The 17,889-nt window shown below is 39.8% G+C and overlaps 1 protein-coding gene across 2 annotated transcripts in view; it reads left to right on the forward strand.

The window, feature by feature from the left end:
- The window catches only part of RRM2B (ribonucleotide reductase regulatory TP53 inducible subunit M2B), a 35,909-nt gene that overhangs the window by 12,531 nt on the left and 5,489 nt on the right, over positions 1 to 17,889 (forward strand). For both annotated transcript variants that reach the window (XM_021089040.1, XM_001925001.6), the window contains 6 exons: positions 5,736 to 5,852; positions 6,560 to 6,693; positions 7,429 to 7,523; positions 11,126 to 11,259; positions 12,205 to 12,309; positions 13,773 to 13,886. In XM_021089040.1, the coding sequence (XP_020944699.1) occupies positions 5,736 to 5,852; positions 6,560 to 6,693; positions 7,429 to 7,523; positions 11,126 to 11,259; positions 12,205 to 12,309; positions 13,773 to 13,886 (699 nt within the window). The remainder of the gene's footprint in view (positions 1 to 5,735; positions 5,853 to 6,559; positions 6,694 to 7,428; positions 7,524 to 11,125; positions 11,260 to 12,204; positions 12,310 to 13,772; positions 13,887 to 17,889) is intronic.

Genomic DNA, 17,889 nt, shown 5'->3' on the forward strand with positions numbered 1-17,889 from the left:
GCCGGCCTATACCATAGCCATAGCAACACCAGATCCAAGCTGCATCTGTGACCTACGACACAGCTGACAGCAACGCCAGATCCTTAACCCACTGAGCAAGGCCAGGGATTGAACCCGCAACCTCATGGTTCCTAGTTGGATTCGTTAACCACTGAGCCACGACAGGAACTCCTGTTTTGACTTTTTAGGACTAAACCTGTGGCATATGGAAGTTCCCAGGCTAGGGGTCGAATCAGACCTGCAGCTGCTGGCCTGCAGCACAGCCACACAGGATCCAAGCCATGTCTGTGACCTATACCACAGCTCAGGGCAAAGCCAAATCTTTAAACCTCTGAGAGAGGCCAGGGATCGAATCTGCATCCTCTTGAATACTAGGCAGGTTCATTACCACTGAGTCTTGACGGGAAATCCGAACATTTTTCATTTTTAAACTGACTTTTGATTTGCTATGACCAAATAAGACTAATCTTAACTTATGGTCAGCGAAATAAATCAAATTGCAGCTATAGCTAAAACAGGAGAGAGCGAAAGCCTTAGGTGCCCCGCTTTCAGTGGCGAGGCTTATCTATGCAGAAGGAGCTATCACACAAGGAGTTTGCTGGAACAGGGCATTCACTTCTGAGGTGCTGGCCTGATTTCACAGTGTGCCTTGCAGTCTGGCCCTGCCCTCAGCCACATCAGACCTGGCCTGGCTGCCCCGACAGATAGGACAGCTGTGGAATGCGTCCTCTTAGTGTGGCACTTTCCAGCTAGGAAATGAGTTGAACACAGCTTACTAACTTGGTTTGATAAGGACAGTAGGCATGCAAGCGGTTGTTCTCCAGTCTAAATTGAACCCACAAATAGCCATTGTCTTCATCTTTGAGTACGATGGATGGTACTTGTATAGCACTCTCACCCTCTCTGGGTGCATATTTATCTATATAGTGAGATATATCTATTTGTATAGACCTATTTAGATCTATCAATCTATTTATTTAACTATTTTTTTTGAAAAATCGATTATTTACATATGCTGTTGAGAATGCAGACCCTAGAGTTCCCTTTGTGGCTCAGTGGGTTAAGGACCTGATGTTGTTTCTGTGAGGATACAGGTTTGATCACTGGCCTCACTGAGTGGATTAAGGATCCAGTGTTGCCATATGTTGTGGTATAGATCATGGCTTAGATCAGGTGTTGCCTTGGCTGTGGCGTAGGCTGGCAGCTGCAGCTCTGATTTGACCCTAGCCCAGGAACTTCCATACGCTGGAGGTGTGGTCACAAAAAGAAAAAAAGACTGCAGACTCTGGAGTCTGGATGCCTAGGTACAAATCATGACTCCATCTTACTAGCTGGGCACCTAGGAAAGTTGCTCTGAAACCTCTCTGTGTATTTTTACCAGTGAACTGGGCTAATAGTACCTGGTTCATTGGGTGATTGTGAGAATCAGTTAGATGCGGAGAGTGTACCTTGGCGCTTAGCACAAAATAAAGGTAAGCTCTTATTTTACACAGAATGAGGAGAGTTATACTAGAAATCAGAAGTCATTAATTTTTGAAGCTTCTATTCACACAGATTTTACCCACCTACCCATCTTTGTTATTTTGTATTGTTACATTATTAACATCTTTGTTATATTGCAGTTAACATTTAGAGCAAAAAACCAAACCAAACCCCCAAATTTTCAAATTAGGCCATAGTGCCAGGCACACCTGAATTTCCCTAATTGTGATTTTTAGAAAGTTTTTGTTAGGTATGATTATGAGAACAAATGGAAGATATAGGTGGCTTTTTCATTTATCATTTTAAAAAAGGTACTTGTTACACTTGGGTTTTTGAAATTCATTGAAAAGTTTCTTGCATCCTTTAGGAAATGCAGTATGTGTTGTACTATGACTTAAAAAACTAATTTTTAAAAATAAAAATAGACAGGTTGGTACATATTTTGTAGGCAGCTTATAGGAAGACTCAAATACATAATTTGAGGGAAGCAAAGACATTTTAGTTCCACATAGTTTTCATTTAAACATATCATGTAACTTACAATTTGATCAACTTTAGATTTCTTTGTTGTAGGAGTGCTTTAGCTTTATTTCTAAATATGGCTGATCATCAAAACCTTGATCTGGAAGACAAGGTTTGGGTGTTTAGGTTTTTTCCAAAGCTATCCAGGCAGTTTTGTTGTTTTTATGGACAGACCTGTGGCATATGGAACTTCCCAAGCCAGGGACGATTCTGAGCCGCAGATGCAGCCTATGCTGCAGTTGCAGCAATGCTGGATCCTTAGATCCACTGCACTAGGCCAGGGACTGAATGTGCACCTCCGCAGCGAACTGAGCCGCTGCAGACAGATTCTTAACCCACTGCACCGCAGTGGGAACTCCCAGGCAGTTCTGTTAACTAGTAATTTGTAACCAATATTTAGATCACGAAATTGAGAATTTATTCAAATGAGATGAAGCTGGGCAAAAGGGTTTACCTTTTAAGAATGGAAAAATGACTAATATAGTATAAATAAAATTTCCAAGGGCTTTTGAATCTTAGTGTTCAAAGAGATCAATTTAATATTTAAGAGTGAGCAAATATTAAAATTTAATATGAGGAGTATAACATACAGGAAAAACCAGGAAGATGTTGGTTCACCCTGAGTGAAATCTTAATAGAATAGGACCTGATTTTTAGCTTTCATATTTTAAAACATGGATACAAATATTTCCTCCTCTGCTCCATTGTATCCCCAACATGTAGCACAGTGTCTGGTGTGTAGTAGGTGTTGAGTAAACATTTAAAAAATAATGATAAAAAGGATTTTAGAAAATAACACCAAGTGATCAACAGAATGCAACTTTAGTCTGTTTTGGAATGGTCAAAGAGATTAGGGCTTTGTTAGAATAAATAAAAGAAGGACAAAGGACAGTTACATATTTCAAATGTTTATGAGGTAATTATAAAACATGCTTAAGAGATTTTCCTCATTCAAAATGATATCTACAAGGTAATTTAAAGATTATTTTTACATTTTTTATTTTTTATTTTATTTTTTCATTTTAGGGCAGCAACCACGGCACATGGAAGTTCCCAGGCTAGGGGTTGAATTGGAGCTACAGCCACCAGCCTATGTTGCAGCCACAGCAACCAGCTGGATCTGGGACCTATGCTGTGGCTTGTGGCAATGCTGGATCCTTAACCCACTGAGTGAGGCCAGGGATCAAACCCATATTCTCATGGATGCTAGTCAGATTCTTAACCTGCTGGGCCACAATCAAACTCCTTAAGACTATTATTATTATTATTTTGCTTTTTAGGGCCCCACCTGTGGTATGTGGAAGCTCCCAGGCTAGGGGCTGAATTTAGAGTCGCAGGTGGCGGCCCACACCACAGCCACAGCAACACCAGATTTGAACCATGTCTGAAACCTATACCACAGCTCTCGGCAACACCGGATCCTTAACCCACAGATTGAGGCCAGGGACCAAACACATCCTAATAGATGCTAGTCAAGTTCATAACCCACTGAACCACAACAGGAACTCCCTAAAGACTATTTTTTTTTTTTTTTTTTTTTTGTCTTTTTGCTATTTCTTGGGCCGCTCATGCAGCATATGGAGGTTCCCGGGCTAGGGGTCCAGTCGGAGCTGTAGCCACTGGCCTACGCCTGAGCAACAGCAACACGGGATCGGAGCCGCCTCTGCAACCTACACCAACAGCTCATGGCAACTCCGGATCCTTAACCCACTGAGCAAGGTCAGGGACTGAACCCGCAACCTCATGGTTCCTAGTCGGATTCATTAACCACTGCACCACGACGGGAACTCCTAAAGACTATTTTGTAAAAAATTACTCAATGAATTTATTACATTTATAGTTGTACAGTGATCATCACAATCCAATTTTATAGGATTTCCATCCCACAACCACAGCACATCCCCCCATCCCCTGAACTGTCTCCTTTGGAAACCATAAGTTTTTCAAAGTCTGTGAGTCAGTATCTGTTCTGCAAAGAAGTTCAATCTGTCCTGTATATAGATTCCACATGTCAGTGAAAGCATTTAATGTTGGTGTCTCATTGTATGGCTGACTTCACTTAGCATGATAATTTCTAGGTCCATCCATGTTGCTAAAAATGCTGGTATTTCGTTCCTTTTAAAGGCTGAGTAATATTCCATTGTGTGTATGTACCACATCTTCTTGATTCACTCCTCTGTCGAAGGACATTTAGGTTGTAGAGTCCACCAAACTCTAGAGTGCAGTTCTATTAATTCCAAGGACTAGTTTTTTTTTTTTTTTTTTGTCTTTTTGTTGTTGTTGTTGTTGTTGCTGTTTCTTGGGCCGCTCCCGCGGCATATGGAGATTCCCAGGCTAGGGGTCAAATCGGAGCTGTAGCCACCGGCCTACGCCAGAGCCACAGCAACGCGGGATCCGAGCCGCGTCTGCAACCTACACCACAGCTCACGGCAACGCCGGATCGTTAACCCACTGAGCAAGGGCAGGGACCGAACCCGCAACCTCATGGTTCCTAGTCGGATTCGTTAACCACTGCGCCACGACGGGAACTCCCCAAGGACTAGTTTTAATAAATATTTTCGAAAAGATTTATATTCCCAGAAGCCATGCATATAAATTGTTTTAAAACCCAGGCTGTTACCTGCCTGACATTACTTCTGAGTATGACAGTAGATTAGCCAGCAGTAAAGTAGCAGTTACAGTTGCTTAACAGGTGCCCAGTTATCGAACACAAGGTAAGTACTGGATAAAATATCAAAGCAATGGCTGCTGAAAGTCGTTAGTTTATTCACTTCAGTTCCTTCTTGATCAGTTTCTACTCTCTTTCCCCATTTTGCACCTTATTTCATTTCTTCTAGATTTTGGCTTTCCTCCCAGATTTATTGATATAATTAACATATAACATTGTGTAAGTATAAAGTGTACACTTAGGTATCACAAAATCCTTACCACCGTAGCATTAGCTAACATTATACCTGTATCCCATCACATAATTACCATTTCTATTTCATGGAGAGAGTAGATTAGGATAATTTTAATATTTCGAAAGGACATCCTGGCCAGATTCTCAATTAGTTCGAAGATAGATTTCTTCATAATGTTTTAATTTTCTTGTGTTCCTTTATAATTGCCTTAGTTTGAGCTGCTATAATAATATCATAGCATGGATGGCTTATGAACAAAAGAAATTTATTTCTCACAGTTCTGGAGCCTGGGCATTCTAAAATCAAGGTGCCCACAGACTTGATATTTGGTGAGGGCTTACTTCCTGCTTCTTAGAAGGCTGTCCTCTTGCATCTCACATGGCAGAAGGGGCAAAGGAGCTCACTGAGGTCTCTCTCTCTTTTTTATCTCTAGTTTAATTTTTTGTTTGCACCCACAGCATATGTAAGTTCTCGGGCCGGGGATCAAATCTGAGCTGCAGCTGTGGGTAGGTCACAGCTGCAGCAATGCTGGGTCCTTAAGCCACTGTGCCACAGAGGGAACTCCCTGAGGTCTCTTATAACAGCACTAATCCCATTCATGAGGGTGACCTAATCACTTTCTAAAGGCTCCGCCTCTAAATATCATAACATTAAGGATTAGGTTTCAACTGGATTTGAGGGGAGCACAGTCTATAGCAATGATGATGACATTTTTTCCTTTTTCACATTTTACTTAATGAGCTTTTGCTCCTTAACTTTGAGATGAAAGTCTCTTTTCCGTACTTTGAGAAGAATATGTTAACATTTTTGAAAATCTTTTTATTTCAGGTTGACTTATCAAAGGATCTCCCTCACTGGAACAGGCTTAAATCAGATGAGAAGTATTTTATCTCTCACATCTTAGCCTTTTTTGCAGCCAGTGATGGAATTGTGAATGAAAACTTGGTAAGATATTTTGTTTGTATTTTTGTTCTCCTTCAGCAGTTAAATAATGACAATGGCAATGAGATAATTAGACTGAGCCTGAAAAATGATGCCTAAGAAATGAACTAGAAGAAGCTTAACTCTTGAAAATGTTTTTCTGATGAAGTGTCAGAGGAAAGGATACATTTCTGTACCAACCCAAACTACTTATGTTTATGAGGCATAAACATGAGTTTGATTTTTACCCTTAGTTATTTATCCTGATAGTGAACCTGTACCTTAATAACCCTTCCAGAGCTCTGTTACAGAGCGCTGAGTCTGGATTCCCTATTTTAAACTTGTATTATGGTTGATTAGAGGACATGCTTGTTTGCTTGCTTGCTTGCTTGCTTTTTTCTTTTTCTTTTTAGGGCTTTGCCCATGGCACATGGAAGTCCCCAGGCTAGGGGTCAAATCGGAACTGCAGCTGCCAGTCTATACCACAGACCCGAGCTATGTCTGCAACCTACACCACATCTCACGGCAATGCCGGATCCTTAACCCACTGAGAAAGGCCAGGGATCGAACCCGCAACCTCGTGGTTCCTAGTCAGATTCGGTAACCACTGTGCCACGACGGGAACTCCTGACTGGTGATTTTTAAGTGACAATTCTGAGGTCCAGATTCTGATTTGCAATGTTTAATGAATCCCCATAGAACTGGATATGTTTTTCCCCTTCTTTTCCTAGGTGGAGCGCTTTAGTCAGGAGGTGCAGGTTCCAGAGGCACGCTGTTTCTACGGCTTTCAAATTCTCATCGAGAATGTTCACTCAGAGATGTACAGTTTGCTAATAGACACTTACATCAGAGATCCCAAGCAAAGGTATTGACACTGGGATTTTATTTACAGAGGTTTATCCTATTGCTTGATTATGTTAATACTACGGAACTAAATATTAGGGAAAGATGATTGAAATATGGAAACTCAGGACTACAGTTTTTTTTTTTTTTTATTGCAGTGTGTTGGGTTAAAAAAAAAAAAAAGCTTGTATAGGAGGACCAGTAAATCTTCGGATATTATATCTTTAAAAATTGGTTGTGAGCACATTCTGTTTAGAAATGAGATTATAGTTTAGTCATTTTTATATTAGACCAGATGCAAACCACTAATTTGAGTTTTCTTTCAGTTCTATATTTTATTCTATTTATTTTATTATTATTGTTATTTTTGTCTTTTTGCGTTTTCTAGGGCTGCTCCTGTGGCATATGGAGGTTCCCAGGCTAGGGGTTGAATGAGAGCTGTAGCCACCAGCCTATGACAGAGCCACAGCCACGCAGGATCCGAGCCACGTCTGCAACCTACCCCACAGCTCACAGCAACGCCGGATCCTTAACCCATGGAGAAAGGCCAGGGACCGAACCGGCAACCTCATGGTTCCTAGTCGGATTCGTTAACCACTGTACCACAACGGGAACTCCAGTTCTGTGTTTTATGGACATGCAAAAAAAGCAGAAAAATTACAGGTCTGTTGCATACCATAGAACTGCGTAGAATCAAGCATATAGTCAAATTAAAAATAAGTGAATAATTTTGCCATTAATTCTTTTGTTTTTACAGGGAATTTTTATTTAATGCAATTGAGACAATGCCATATGTTAAGAAAAAAGCAGATTGGGCCTTGAGATGGATAGCAGATAGAAAAGCTACTTTTGGTACGTTGCTTTAATTTATGTATGATCAAATTTCCTCAGTACTATTTTATATGGTGTAAAATCACTATTTTTTTTTTTTTCTTTTGTAAGGGCTGCACCCATGGCATATGGAAGTTCCCAGGTTAGGGGTCCAATCAGAGCTGTAGCTGCCAGCCTATACCACAGCCATAGCAACGCAGGATCTGGGCTGCATCTGTGACCTACACCTCAGCTCACAGCAACACTGGATCCTTAACCCACTGAGCAAGGCCAGGGATTGAACTTGAGTCTTCATGGATACTTGTTGGGTTCATTACCACTGAGCCACAATGGGAACTCGAAAAATTACTATTCTTAATAATTAATTAGAAATGGTGAAAAAAAATCTAAAGCTGTTACCTATTCTGTTGATTAAATTGAAAGTTGAAAGGTTAAAAATGTCAGTGCTCAATTACAGGTAAATAAGAGTCAGTCACATAGACTCGGACAAGAATATCGGAGCAAGCGTATATGCTTTCAGGAATGTTTCTTTTCTCTAAAATAAAGCATGTCAAAGTTTTGACATTTTTCAGGGAAGAAATAATGTAGATTATTAGTGCACCCAGCTAAGGCAAGAAACAGTTTGTGATAACAGGTTTATTTTTCACAGAGAAGTTAAATGCAAACACCCTTTTGGATGCGTTGAAATCCAGTAAATTTTTTTTTTTTTCTTTTCAGTGCTGCACTTGAACATATAGAAGTTCCCAGGCCAGGGGTGGAATCAGAGCTGCAGCTGCCAGCCTACACCATAGCCACAGCAACACAGCATCTGAGCTGTGTCTGCAACCTACACCTCAGCTCATAGCAACACTGGATCCAAACCCACTGAGCAAGGCCAGGGATCAGACCTTCATCCTCATGAATACTAGTCAGGTTTGTAACCTGCTGAACCGCAGCAGGAACTTCTTTTTTTTTTTTTGGCTGCACGTACAGCATAAGGAAGTTCCTGGTCCAGGAATCAAATCCAAGCCACACTTGCAACGTATGCCACAGCTTTGGCAATGCCAGATCCTTAACCCACTGTGCCAGGCTGGAGATCGAACCCATGCTGCTGCAGAGATAACACCAGATTCTTAACCCATGGTGACATAGCAGGAACTCCTCAATAACATTTTTTTAAGGAAGTGATTAATGTCTCATATGTAGTAGTTGCTCAATAAATATTTATCACATTTAATTAAAATATTCAGATATTAAATTTGAATGACTCAATATTTTACCTATTATTTATTTTACAATTGGTTGTCTTTATTTTCTGATTTTTATTCTTTTTTTTTTTTTTTTTTTGTCTTTTTGCTATTTCTTGGGCCACTCCTGCGGCATATGGAGGTTCCCAGGCTAGGGGTTGAATCGGAGCTGTAGCCACCGGCCTACGCCAGGGCCACAGCAACGCGGGATCCGAGCCGCGTCTGCAACCTACACCACAGCTCACGGCAACGCCAGATCGTTAACCCACTGAGCAAGGGCAGGGACCGAACCCACAACCTCATGGTTCCTAGTCGGATTCGTTAACCACTGCGCCACGACGGGAACTCCTATTTTACCTATTATTTATTTTACAATTGGTTGTCTTTATTTTCTGATTTTTATTCATTATAAGCAGGAATAGGTCTCAAAGTATTTGGTCTCAGTACTCCTTTGCAGTCTTAAAAATTATTGAGGACACCAAAAGTCCTTTTATTTATGTGGTTATATCCACTGATATTTCCATGTTAGAAATTAAAACTAAGAAACTTTAAAGACATTTACTTATTGATGCATTTTAAATTAATAGTGATAACCCATTACATTTTTAAATAAATAACATATTTATGAAATGAAACACTGTCTTTTCAAAAAAAAAATTAGTGAGAACGGCATAGTTTTTTATTTTTGCTAATCTCTTTAATATCTACCTTAATAGAAAATAGCTGGCTTATATCTGCCTCTGTGCTGAATTTGTTGCAGAACGTTGTTTTTGTTGAAGTTTATAAAAAAATCCAGCCTCTTTTAGATACATGGTTAGAAAAGGGAAGAGTATTTACAAGGTTTTTCAGATTGTTGTGAACATGTCATGTATCCTCTGGTAAACATCACTGTATATTCATGAGAGAACGATAGTAAAAAAAGATAAAACAGTGCCTTAGGTTTACTATGAAAATAGGTTTTTTTTGTTTTTTTTTTTTTGTCCTTTTAGGGCCGTACCTGCGGCATAGGGAGGTTCCCAGGCTAGGGGTTGAATTGGAGCTGCAGCTGCAGGCCTACACCACAGCCACAGCAATGCCAGATCTGAGCCGTGTCTGTGACCTACACCATGGCTCATGGCAACGCAAGATCCCCAACCGACTGAGGAAGGCCAGGGATCGAACACGCATCCTTGGATCCCAGTTGGGTTTGTTAACCACTGAGCCACGAAGGGAACTCCAATTCGCATACATATTCTTGAAAATTTATAAAATTTATTCCTATAGTCCTTCAATCCTCTCCAGAAGAATAGCCTTCTATAACTATTTCTGTTATGATTTTCACTCTTTAGCATTCACGTGAATGCTCAGATTAGTTAAAATAACCATGTTCCTCTCACTCACAGTTTGTATAAGATTATAATCTTTCAGATAAATGTTCACATCACCTTTATATAGTTGCAAATGTATCCATTATAACTATCCATTATCTTACAGTAAGATGAAACTATAACTTGTGTTAAATTAATGATAAATCTCCAGCCTAAAAAAAAACCTCACTAGTCTAAAGAGCCATTTTTCTTTTCAAAAGAGTCAACAGAGCATATTGCAGTAACGTATGTACACCCTGCATTCACATACATGTACCTGCAGTCACAGGCATGTGTGATGCACAGATAAATTACCTCTTTTTTTGAGTGTGGAAGGCTCTCCTTTGCCAATTCCAAGACAGGAGTCCAATGTCAGACACAGGTCCTAAAGTAGACATAGCTTTCTGCTCTAGTAGGTAGAGCTGGCAAATTTCCTCCTCTGAAGACTCTCAGCCATAACACTAACTTAGTGATTTTTTTCATTGGCTGCACCTGTGGTATGTGGAGGTTCCTGGGCCAGGGATCAAACCTGCATTACAGTTGCGACTTGCGCCAGAGCTGTGGCAACCCCAGATCCTTAACCCACTGCACCACAAGGGAACTTCCTAGCTTGTTGATTTTGTTTTTTAGCCAAACAGTTGTGGTATTGTTATTTTTTAAAAATATATATGTAAAAATATATAGTATACATATATAAGCTTGAAAATGTCTGCAGTATATGTTATTTCAGAAAGTGAACCTATTTTGGAGTTCCCGTGATGGCTCAGTGGTTAACGAATCTGACTAGGAACCATGAGGTTTCGGGTTTGATCCCTGGCCTTGCTCAGTGGGTTAAGGACCTGGCGATGACGTGAGCTGTGGTATAGTTTGCAAATGCGGCTCGGATCCCGCGTTGCTGTGGCTCTGGCGTAGGCCGGCGGCTACAGCTCTGATTCGACCCCTAGCCCGGGAACCTCCATATGCCGCAGGAGTGGCCCTAGTACATTTTGAAAAATAAAACTTTATTAAATAATAAAAAAAAAAGAAAGTGAACCTATTTTATATCTCCCAGGGGAAAGGGTGGTGGCCTTTGCTGCTGTAGAAGGAATTTTCTTCTCGGGATCTTTTGCTGCTATATTCTGGTTAAAGAAAAGAGGTCTTATGCCTGGACTCACGTTTTCCAATGAACTCATCAGCAGAGATGAGGTAAGGAATGACATTTCTTGCAGCTGTATTTGTATTCAGGTTTGGTGTCCCAGAGTTCAAATTTGGATGACTGGATAGAAGGTAGTGCCACTCAAAGAGGTAGCGAAAACCGAAGGAAGAACATGTTTCGGGAGAAAGATGATGAGTTTGGTTTTTGAAACATGAGGTTTGAGATATCTGTGGGGCCTTCCAGGAGAAAACCTCTAACATGCACTTGAGTTTGATGGGTCTGGAGCTCAGGAAAAAATTAAGTTTTAGTTGTTATGAGCAGGTAGGTGGTAGCTGGTTCCATGGAAATAATAAGATCAGCCAAGAAGTCATGTATAGGGGAGGAGAGAGGCCAAGGTGGGAACCTACAAGTACATTGATATACAAGGATGGGCAGAGATTGAGGAGCAACAGAAGGAGAAGCAGCAGAGTCTTAAAATCTGAGGAAGAAATGACTTCCTATTTTATTTTAATTTTTTTTTTGATTACCAGGATATTTGCATCACTATAAGGATTTTCAGGGAAAAGAAAAATAAATGAACACCACATAGCAAGTGTTGTGTTTTTGAAATCTCTGCGTTTCACTTCTTCTTTAAATACTTGACCGTTTTTCAATCATTTCTTAATTTTTTAGAGACATGAAAAATGAATGAATTTCATTTTGGTTCTTTGTTTTCCTTTCTCAAATGCTTTTGGTTGTAGATTTGTTGTCATTCATTAATTCTTTTCTCTTGTTCATGCACTGCTGGCATTGAAAATCTTTCATTATAGGTTGTTATAATTGGCATTTTAATAAGATTTGAAGAAAAGAAGTTCCTGGCCCTCTTCATCCTTCTTCTATCTTCCAGAAGTTCAGTGGTGCATTCCCGAACTTACTTTCTGTAATGCCTGGCACATCACTGTGTGAAGATAGCTGAATAAATGTCCTTTGACTGTGTTATTTTTCTTCTATTTTAGGGGCTTCACTGTGACTTTGCTTGCCTCATGTTTCAGTACCTGGTAAATAAGCCTTCAGAAGCAAGAGTTAGGGAGATCATTGTTAATGCTGTTGAAATTGAGCAGGTAAGCAGGGAAGCTTATATCATTAGTACGCCTCTCTTTCTTTGATGTTTGTACCATTACTGCATGAGGTTAATGCTGAAATTTCCATTTTGTAGGTCAAAAGAGCTATTAGCAATATTATATGATCAATTTGACAGTACCAGTAGATGATGTATTGTGGTTATTATGTGAACCTATAATTTGGTTTATAAGCCAGTTTTTATTAGGTATATGTATACTAAAATTCGTTTTAGGACTATTATCTCATCAATCTGTCTGTCAAATTTCATGCCGTAACTAATAATTTTAATTATCTTTAGATAATTAAAGATCTTTGAGAATTTTATGATGGTGTCTTTGTTTTGTGTCCTCAAAAAACTTGCAGAATATCTAGCTTGAAACGTGCATCAAATGTTCATAGAATGAATCAATAAATGAATTAGTGAATAGCAAAATATTTGTATGGCATATAAAGATCTCTGACTAGAAAGACCTGGATGCTTTGCTTAGAATGTGAAGAACTCGTTTTATTTGAAACTAGTTCTCATTTAAAAGAACTAATTTAAAAGTAAAGGAAATTTCAAAAGAAATTTAAATAGTGCATACTTTAGCAGCCATAGTTTTCGTATTAGGAAGGGGAAAAGCATGAAATGCACTTTGGTATCTTGAATTATGCTAAGAACTAAATCCAAATGGTCAGGATGTTTTTATTTTTTTGTCTGTTAACACTTTACCACTGTCTTTCAGTGTAACTGGAGTTCAGAGTATCTTCCAACCCCCAGATCTCTTTCTGTTTCTTTCGTATCTTCTCTGTTAATTTCATTTTCTCTCTCTTTCCCAACTCCCTTTCATAGTGGTGTTTGCCACAAATCATCCTTAGGTGAATCTTTTTCTGGATGTTTCAGGGCGAAGTATATTTTGCCTGTTGAGAAGGTTTATAAATTCAGGTCCTAGAAATGCTGCTTTAAAAAATACCGGTAATTTTGGAGTTTCCATTGTGGCTCAGAGGAAATGAATCTGACTCGCATCATTGAGGGTTCAGGTTCCATCCCTGGCCTCGCTCAGTGGGTTAAGGACCCCACGTTGCCATGAGCTGTGGCGTAGGTCGCAGATGTGGGTCGGATCTGGTGTGACTGTAGCGTAGGCCAGCAGCTACAGCTCAGATTCAACTCCTAGCCTGGGAACCTCCATATGCTGCGGGTGCAGCCCTAAAATAAATAAATAAATAAAATAAAAGAATACCAATAATTTAATAGTTTCAATTTATTTAGGCTATTCGAGAATGTGAAATAATGTACATAGTCATACCCCAAACGTTTTTAAACAAATGGGCATTGTTTGCCATGTTGAAAGAATTTACTCTAGTGTACTTTCCTTGAATCTTATCAGTGACTTGGAAGATTAATAAAACTCTTTTTATTTGGAAAATACATACTTATTTATTGTTCTTTCTACTTTATTCTGTTTTTGTTTATATATCTCAGGAGTTTTTAACAGAAGCCTTGCCAGTTGGCCTCATTGGAATGAATTGTGTTTTGATGAAACAGTATATTGAGTTTGTAGCTGACAGATTGCTTACAGAACTTGGATTCTCAAAGGTAAGGTGTTTAAAAACAGATTACTACTGACTTAAATGTTAGAGTCAGGTAAAGCCTTTAAAACACGTGCTGCATTTCACTAAAAACTTTTGTAACACAGTAGTCTATTTTTACCTTTTTTATTTTTTCTTTTTATGGCTACACCGGCAACATGTGGAAGTTTCTGGGCTAGGGGCTGAATCAGAGCTGCAGCTGGAGCCTATGCCACAGCCACAGTAACGCTGGTCCAAGCCACATCTATGACCTACACCGCAGCTTGCAGCAATGCTAGATCCCTAACCTACCGAGTGAGGTCAGGTATCAAACCCGCATCCTCATGGACACTATGTCAGATTCTTAACCCAATGAGCCGCAGTGGGAACTCCCAGATCAATCTGTTTTTAGATTGTCCATGACAGAGGCTTGTTTTGCGTAACAAATTGGCTTTGCAAAATCCTTAAATGAAACTTAAAATGAACTTCATAACGGAAGTAGGAAGCTGATAAATCTTGGAACTAATAAGATCAATAAATTACTTTGTAATAATTGTAGGTCTCTATTTAATAGGACTCTCTTTAAGTAATGGGATTTAATATGCAAATATATGTTTACCCTCAGATAAATCTCCCTGTGCATATGTTGTAATTTTAGGGTTCATAGTTTTTTCTTTTTTTCTTTTTTTGGTTTTTAGAGCCACACCTGCGGCATTTGGAAGTTCCGAGGCTAGGGATCAAATCAGAGCTGCACCTGCTGGGCTACACCACAGCCGCTGACCTACACCACAGCCACAGCAATGCCACATCCGAGCCACGTCTGTGACCTACACCACAGGTCACAGCTATGCCAGATCCTTAACTCACTGAGCGAGACCAGAGATTGAACCCATGTCCCCAAGGATATTAGTCTGGTTCGTTACTGCTGAGCCGTGGTAGGAATCCCTGGGTCCATAGTTTTAAATAGAAAATCATTATTAGGAAGATCTTAACTGTCATAATATGACTCTTTGAACTCAGTTGCCTTTAAGTTATTTCTTTTATTTTGTTTATCAGAGACAATGTACCTGAATTTCATAAAAAGGTGTGCTTTTCACATAACTTAAGAAATGGAGGCTGCAGCAAGGCTCTCTGGGTTTGAATCCTGGTTCCACCACTTCCTAGCAAAGTGACCTTAAGCAAGTTGCTTAAACCTCTGTCTCAGTTTCCTTATCTATAAAATGAAGATAATAATACTAATACTTATCACAAATTATTGTTGATGAGTTGGTATACTTAAAACACTTAAATTCTGTCAGACATATAAATGAACACTAAATGGTCACACTGTATTCATCATAAGTGAAACATTCACAGACATATACTATGTACTATACTATGTTAATTAGAAATTAGAGATTTTGACTTAGCATGGAAATGGAAGTTTCAATTAATGGAAAGCGTTATGAAATTCATGATGCTGGGGAGTTCCCGTCATGGCTCAGTGGTTAACGAATCCGACTAGGAACCATGAGGTTATGGGTTCGAGCCCTGGCCTTGCTCAGTGGGTTAAGGATCCGGCATTGCTATGAGTATGGTGTAGGTCACAGATGAGGCTCAGATCCCGAATTGCTGTGGCTCTGGTGTAGGCTGGCGGCTACAGCTCCAATTAGACCCCTAGCCTGGGAACCTCCATATGCTACGGGAGCGGCCCAAGAAACGGCAAAAAGACACACACACACACACACACACAAAATTCATGATGCTGGGATAATTATTACCTGCCTTGGTAATGCATTTATTTCCTGGTACTAACAGAAATACTGTGATGAAAGAATCAGATGGGGAAAAGGTTTTTATGTAACTATATATTATAAAATCTAAATTTTGGGGAGTTCCCATCAGTTCAGTGGAAATGAATCTGACTGGTAACCATGAGGACATGTAGGTTCAATCCCTGGCCTCACTCAGTGGGTTAAGGATCCAGCATTGCCGTGAGCTGTGGTATAGGTCACAGACACGGCTGGGATCTGGCATTGCTATGTCTGTGGCGTAGGCCAGCGGCTACAGCTCTAATTGGACCTCTAGTCTGGAACCCTCCATATGCCGCATGTGCCGCCCTAAAAAGAAACAAAAAATTATTTTTTTATTGTCTTAGTTGCAAGATCCTCTCTTTTTACTGATTATTCATGACAGAAATAAAGATCATATTATGATCTCTAAAATTTATAAACTATATATTAAAATAAATTGTCTTTGTTCCTAAGTTGTACAGTATGTTTGTTATAGGATAATTAATTTGCTTACTTATGGATTAAAGTGAACTCACTATCCTTTAACCTACTGTACATGATAACTCACATCTTAACTCCCTCTTAACACTATTTTCAACAATTTCACAGAATTCCACCACTCAACCACACCCGGCAAATGAACTTTTTTTTTTTTTTTTTCAGAAAAAGTAGATTTATTAAGATATAAATCACAGAGCACGCAGTTTACCTATTAATAAATGTACCATTCAGTGGTTTTTAGTATAGTTTCAGAGTTGTGCAACTCTGACAACAAATCTACATGAGAACATTTTTATCACCCCACAAAGAAACTCTGCATCCACTAGCAGTCAGTACTTCCCTTTCTTTCCTCCATCCCCTAGGCATTACCAATCCAATTTTTTTTTTTTTTGGTCTTATTTTGTCTTTTCTAGGGCCACACCCACGGCATATGGAGGTTCCCAGGCTAGGGGTCCAATCAGAGCTGTAGCTGCCAGCCTACACCAGAGCCACAGCAATGCAGGATTCGAGCCGTGTCTGTGACCTACACCACAGCTCGCAGCAATGCCAGATCCTTAACCCACTGAGCAAGGCCAGGGATCAAACCCGCAACCTCATGGTTCCTAGTTGGATTCGTTAACCACTGAGCTACAATGGGAACTCCACTAATCTAATTTTTATCTCTTTAGATCAGCCTGTTCAATATGTCTCATTTCCTATAAATGGAACCATCCAATATATGGTATATACTATATATGGGTCTATGGTATACACAAAGCCAGTATAATGTTTTCAAGTTTCATTCATATTCACATATATTAGTACTTTATTCCATATTATGGCTACATAATACCTCATTATATGGTTATACCAAACTTCATTCATTTATTGGCTTCATTCATTTATGGACATTTGGGAGGTTTGCGTATTTTGGCTCATCAATAATGCTGCAGTGTACATTCATGTAGAAGTTTTGGGGTAGACGTGTTTTCTCTCGGGTCTATAACTACAAGTGAAATTGCTGGGTCATATAGCAAGTCTATTTCTTTCTTTTTTTTTGGCTGTGCCCATGGCATGTGAAAGTTCCTGGGTCAGTGATAGACCTGCGCCATAGCAGTGACCTGAGCCACTGCAGTGACAAATGCCAGCTCCTGCTGCGCAATGAGGGAACTCCAGGAACTCTATTTCTAATCATTAGAGGAATGATCAAGACTGTTTTCCAGAGCCTCTGCACCATTTTATTATATTTTATTGTTCTGTCTTTTTGTCATTTTCTAGGGCCGCTCCCGTGGCATATGGAGGTTCCCAGGCTAGGGGTCAAATCAGAGCTGTACCCACCGGCCTGCCAGAGCCACAGCCACTTGGGATCTAAACCGTGTCTGCGACCTACACCACAGCTCAGGGCAACGCCGGATCCTTAACCCACTGAGCAAGGGCAGGGATCAAACCCGCAACCTCCTGGTTCCTAGTCGGATTCGTTAACCACTGTGCCACAATGGGAACTCCTCTGCACCATTTTACATTCACACCATTGATATATGAGCGTTCCGTTTTCTCCACAAACTCACTAACACTAGTTCTCTCTCTCTCTCTCTTTTTTTATTACAGCCATCCCAGTAGGTGTGAAAGCGTATCTCTGTGGTCTTGATTTGCATTTCCCTAATGCATAATGATGTGAAGCATCTTTTCATGTGCTTTTTGGTCTTTTGTGTATCTTTCCTAAAAAATGCTTATGTATCCATTCGGATCCTTTGCCCATTTTTAATTGGGTTCTTTGAA

The sequence above is a fragment of the Sus scrofa genome, chromosome 4, assembly GCF_000003025.6.
Source record: "Sus scrofa isolate TJ Tabasco breed Duroc chromosome 4, Sscrofa11.1, whole genome shotgun sequence".
Classification (NCBI taxonomy): domain Eukaryota; kingdom Metazoa; phylum Chordata; class Mammalia; order Artiodactyla; family Suidae; genus Sus; species Sus scrofa.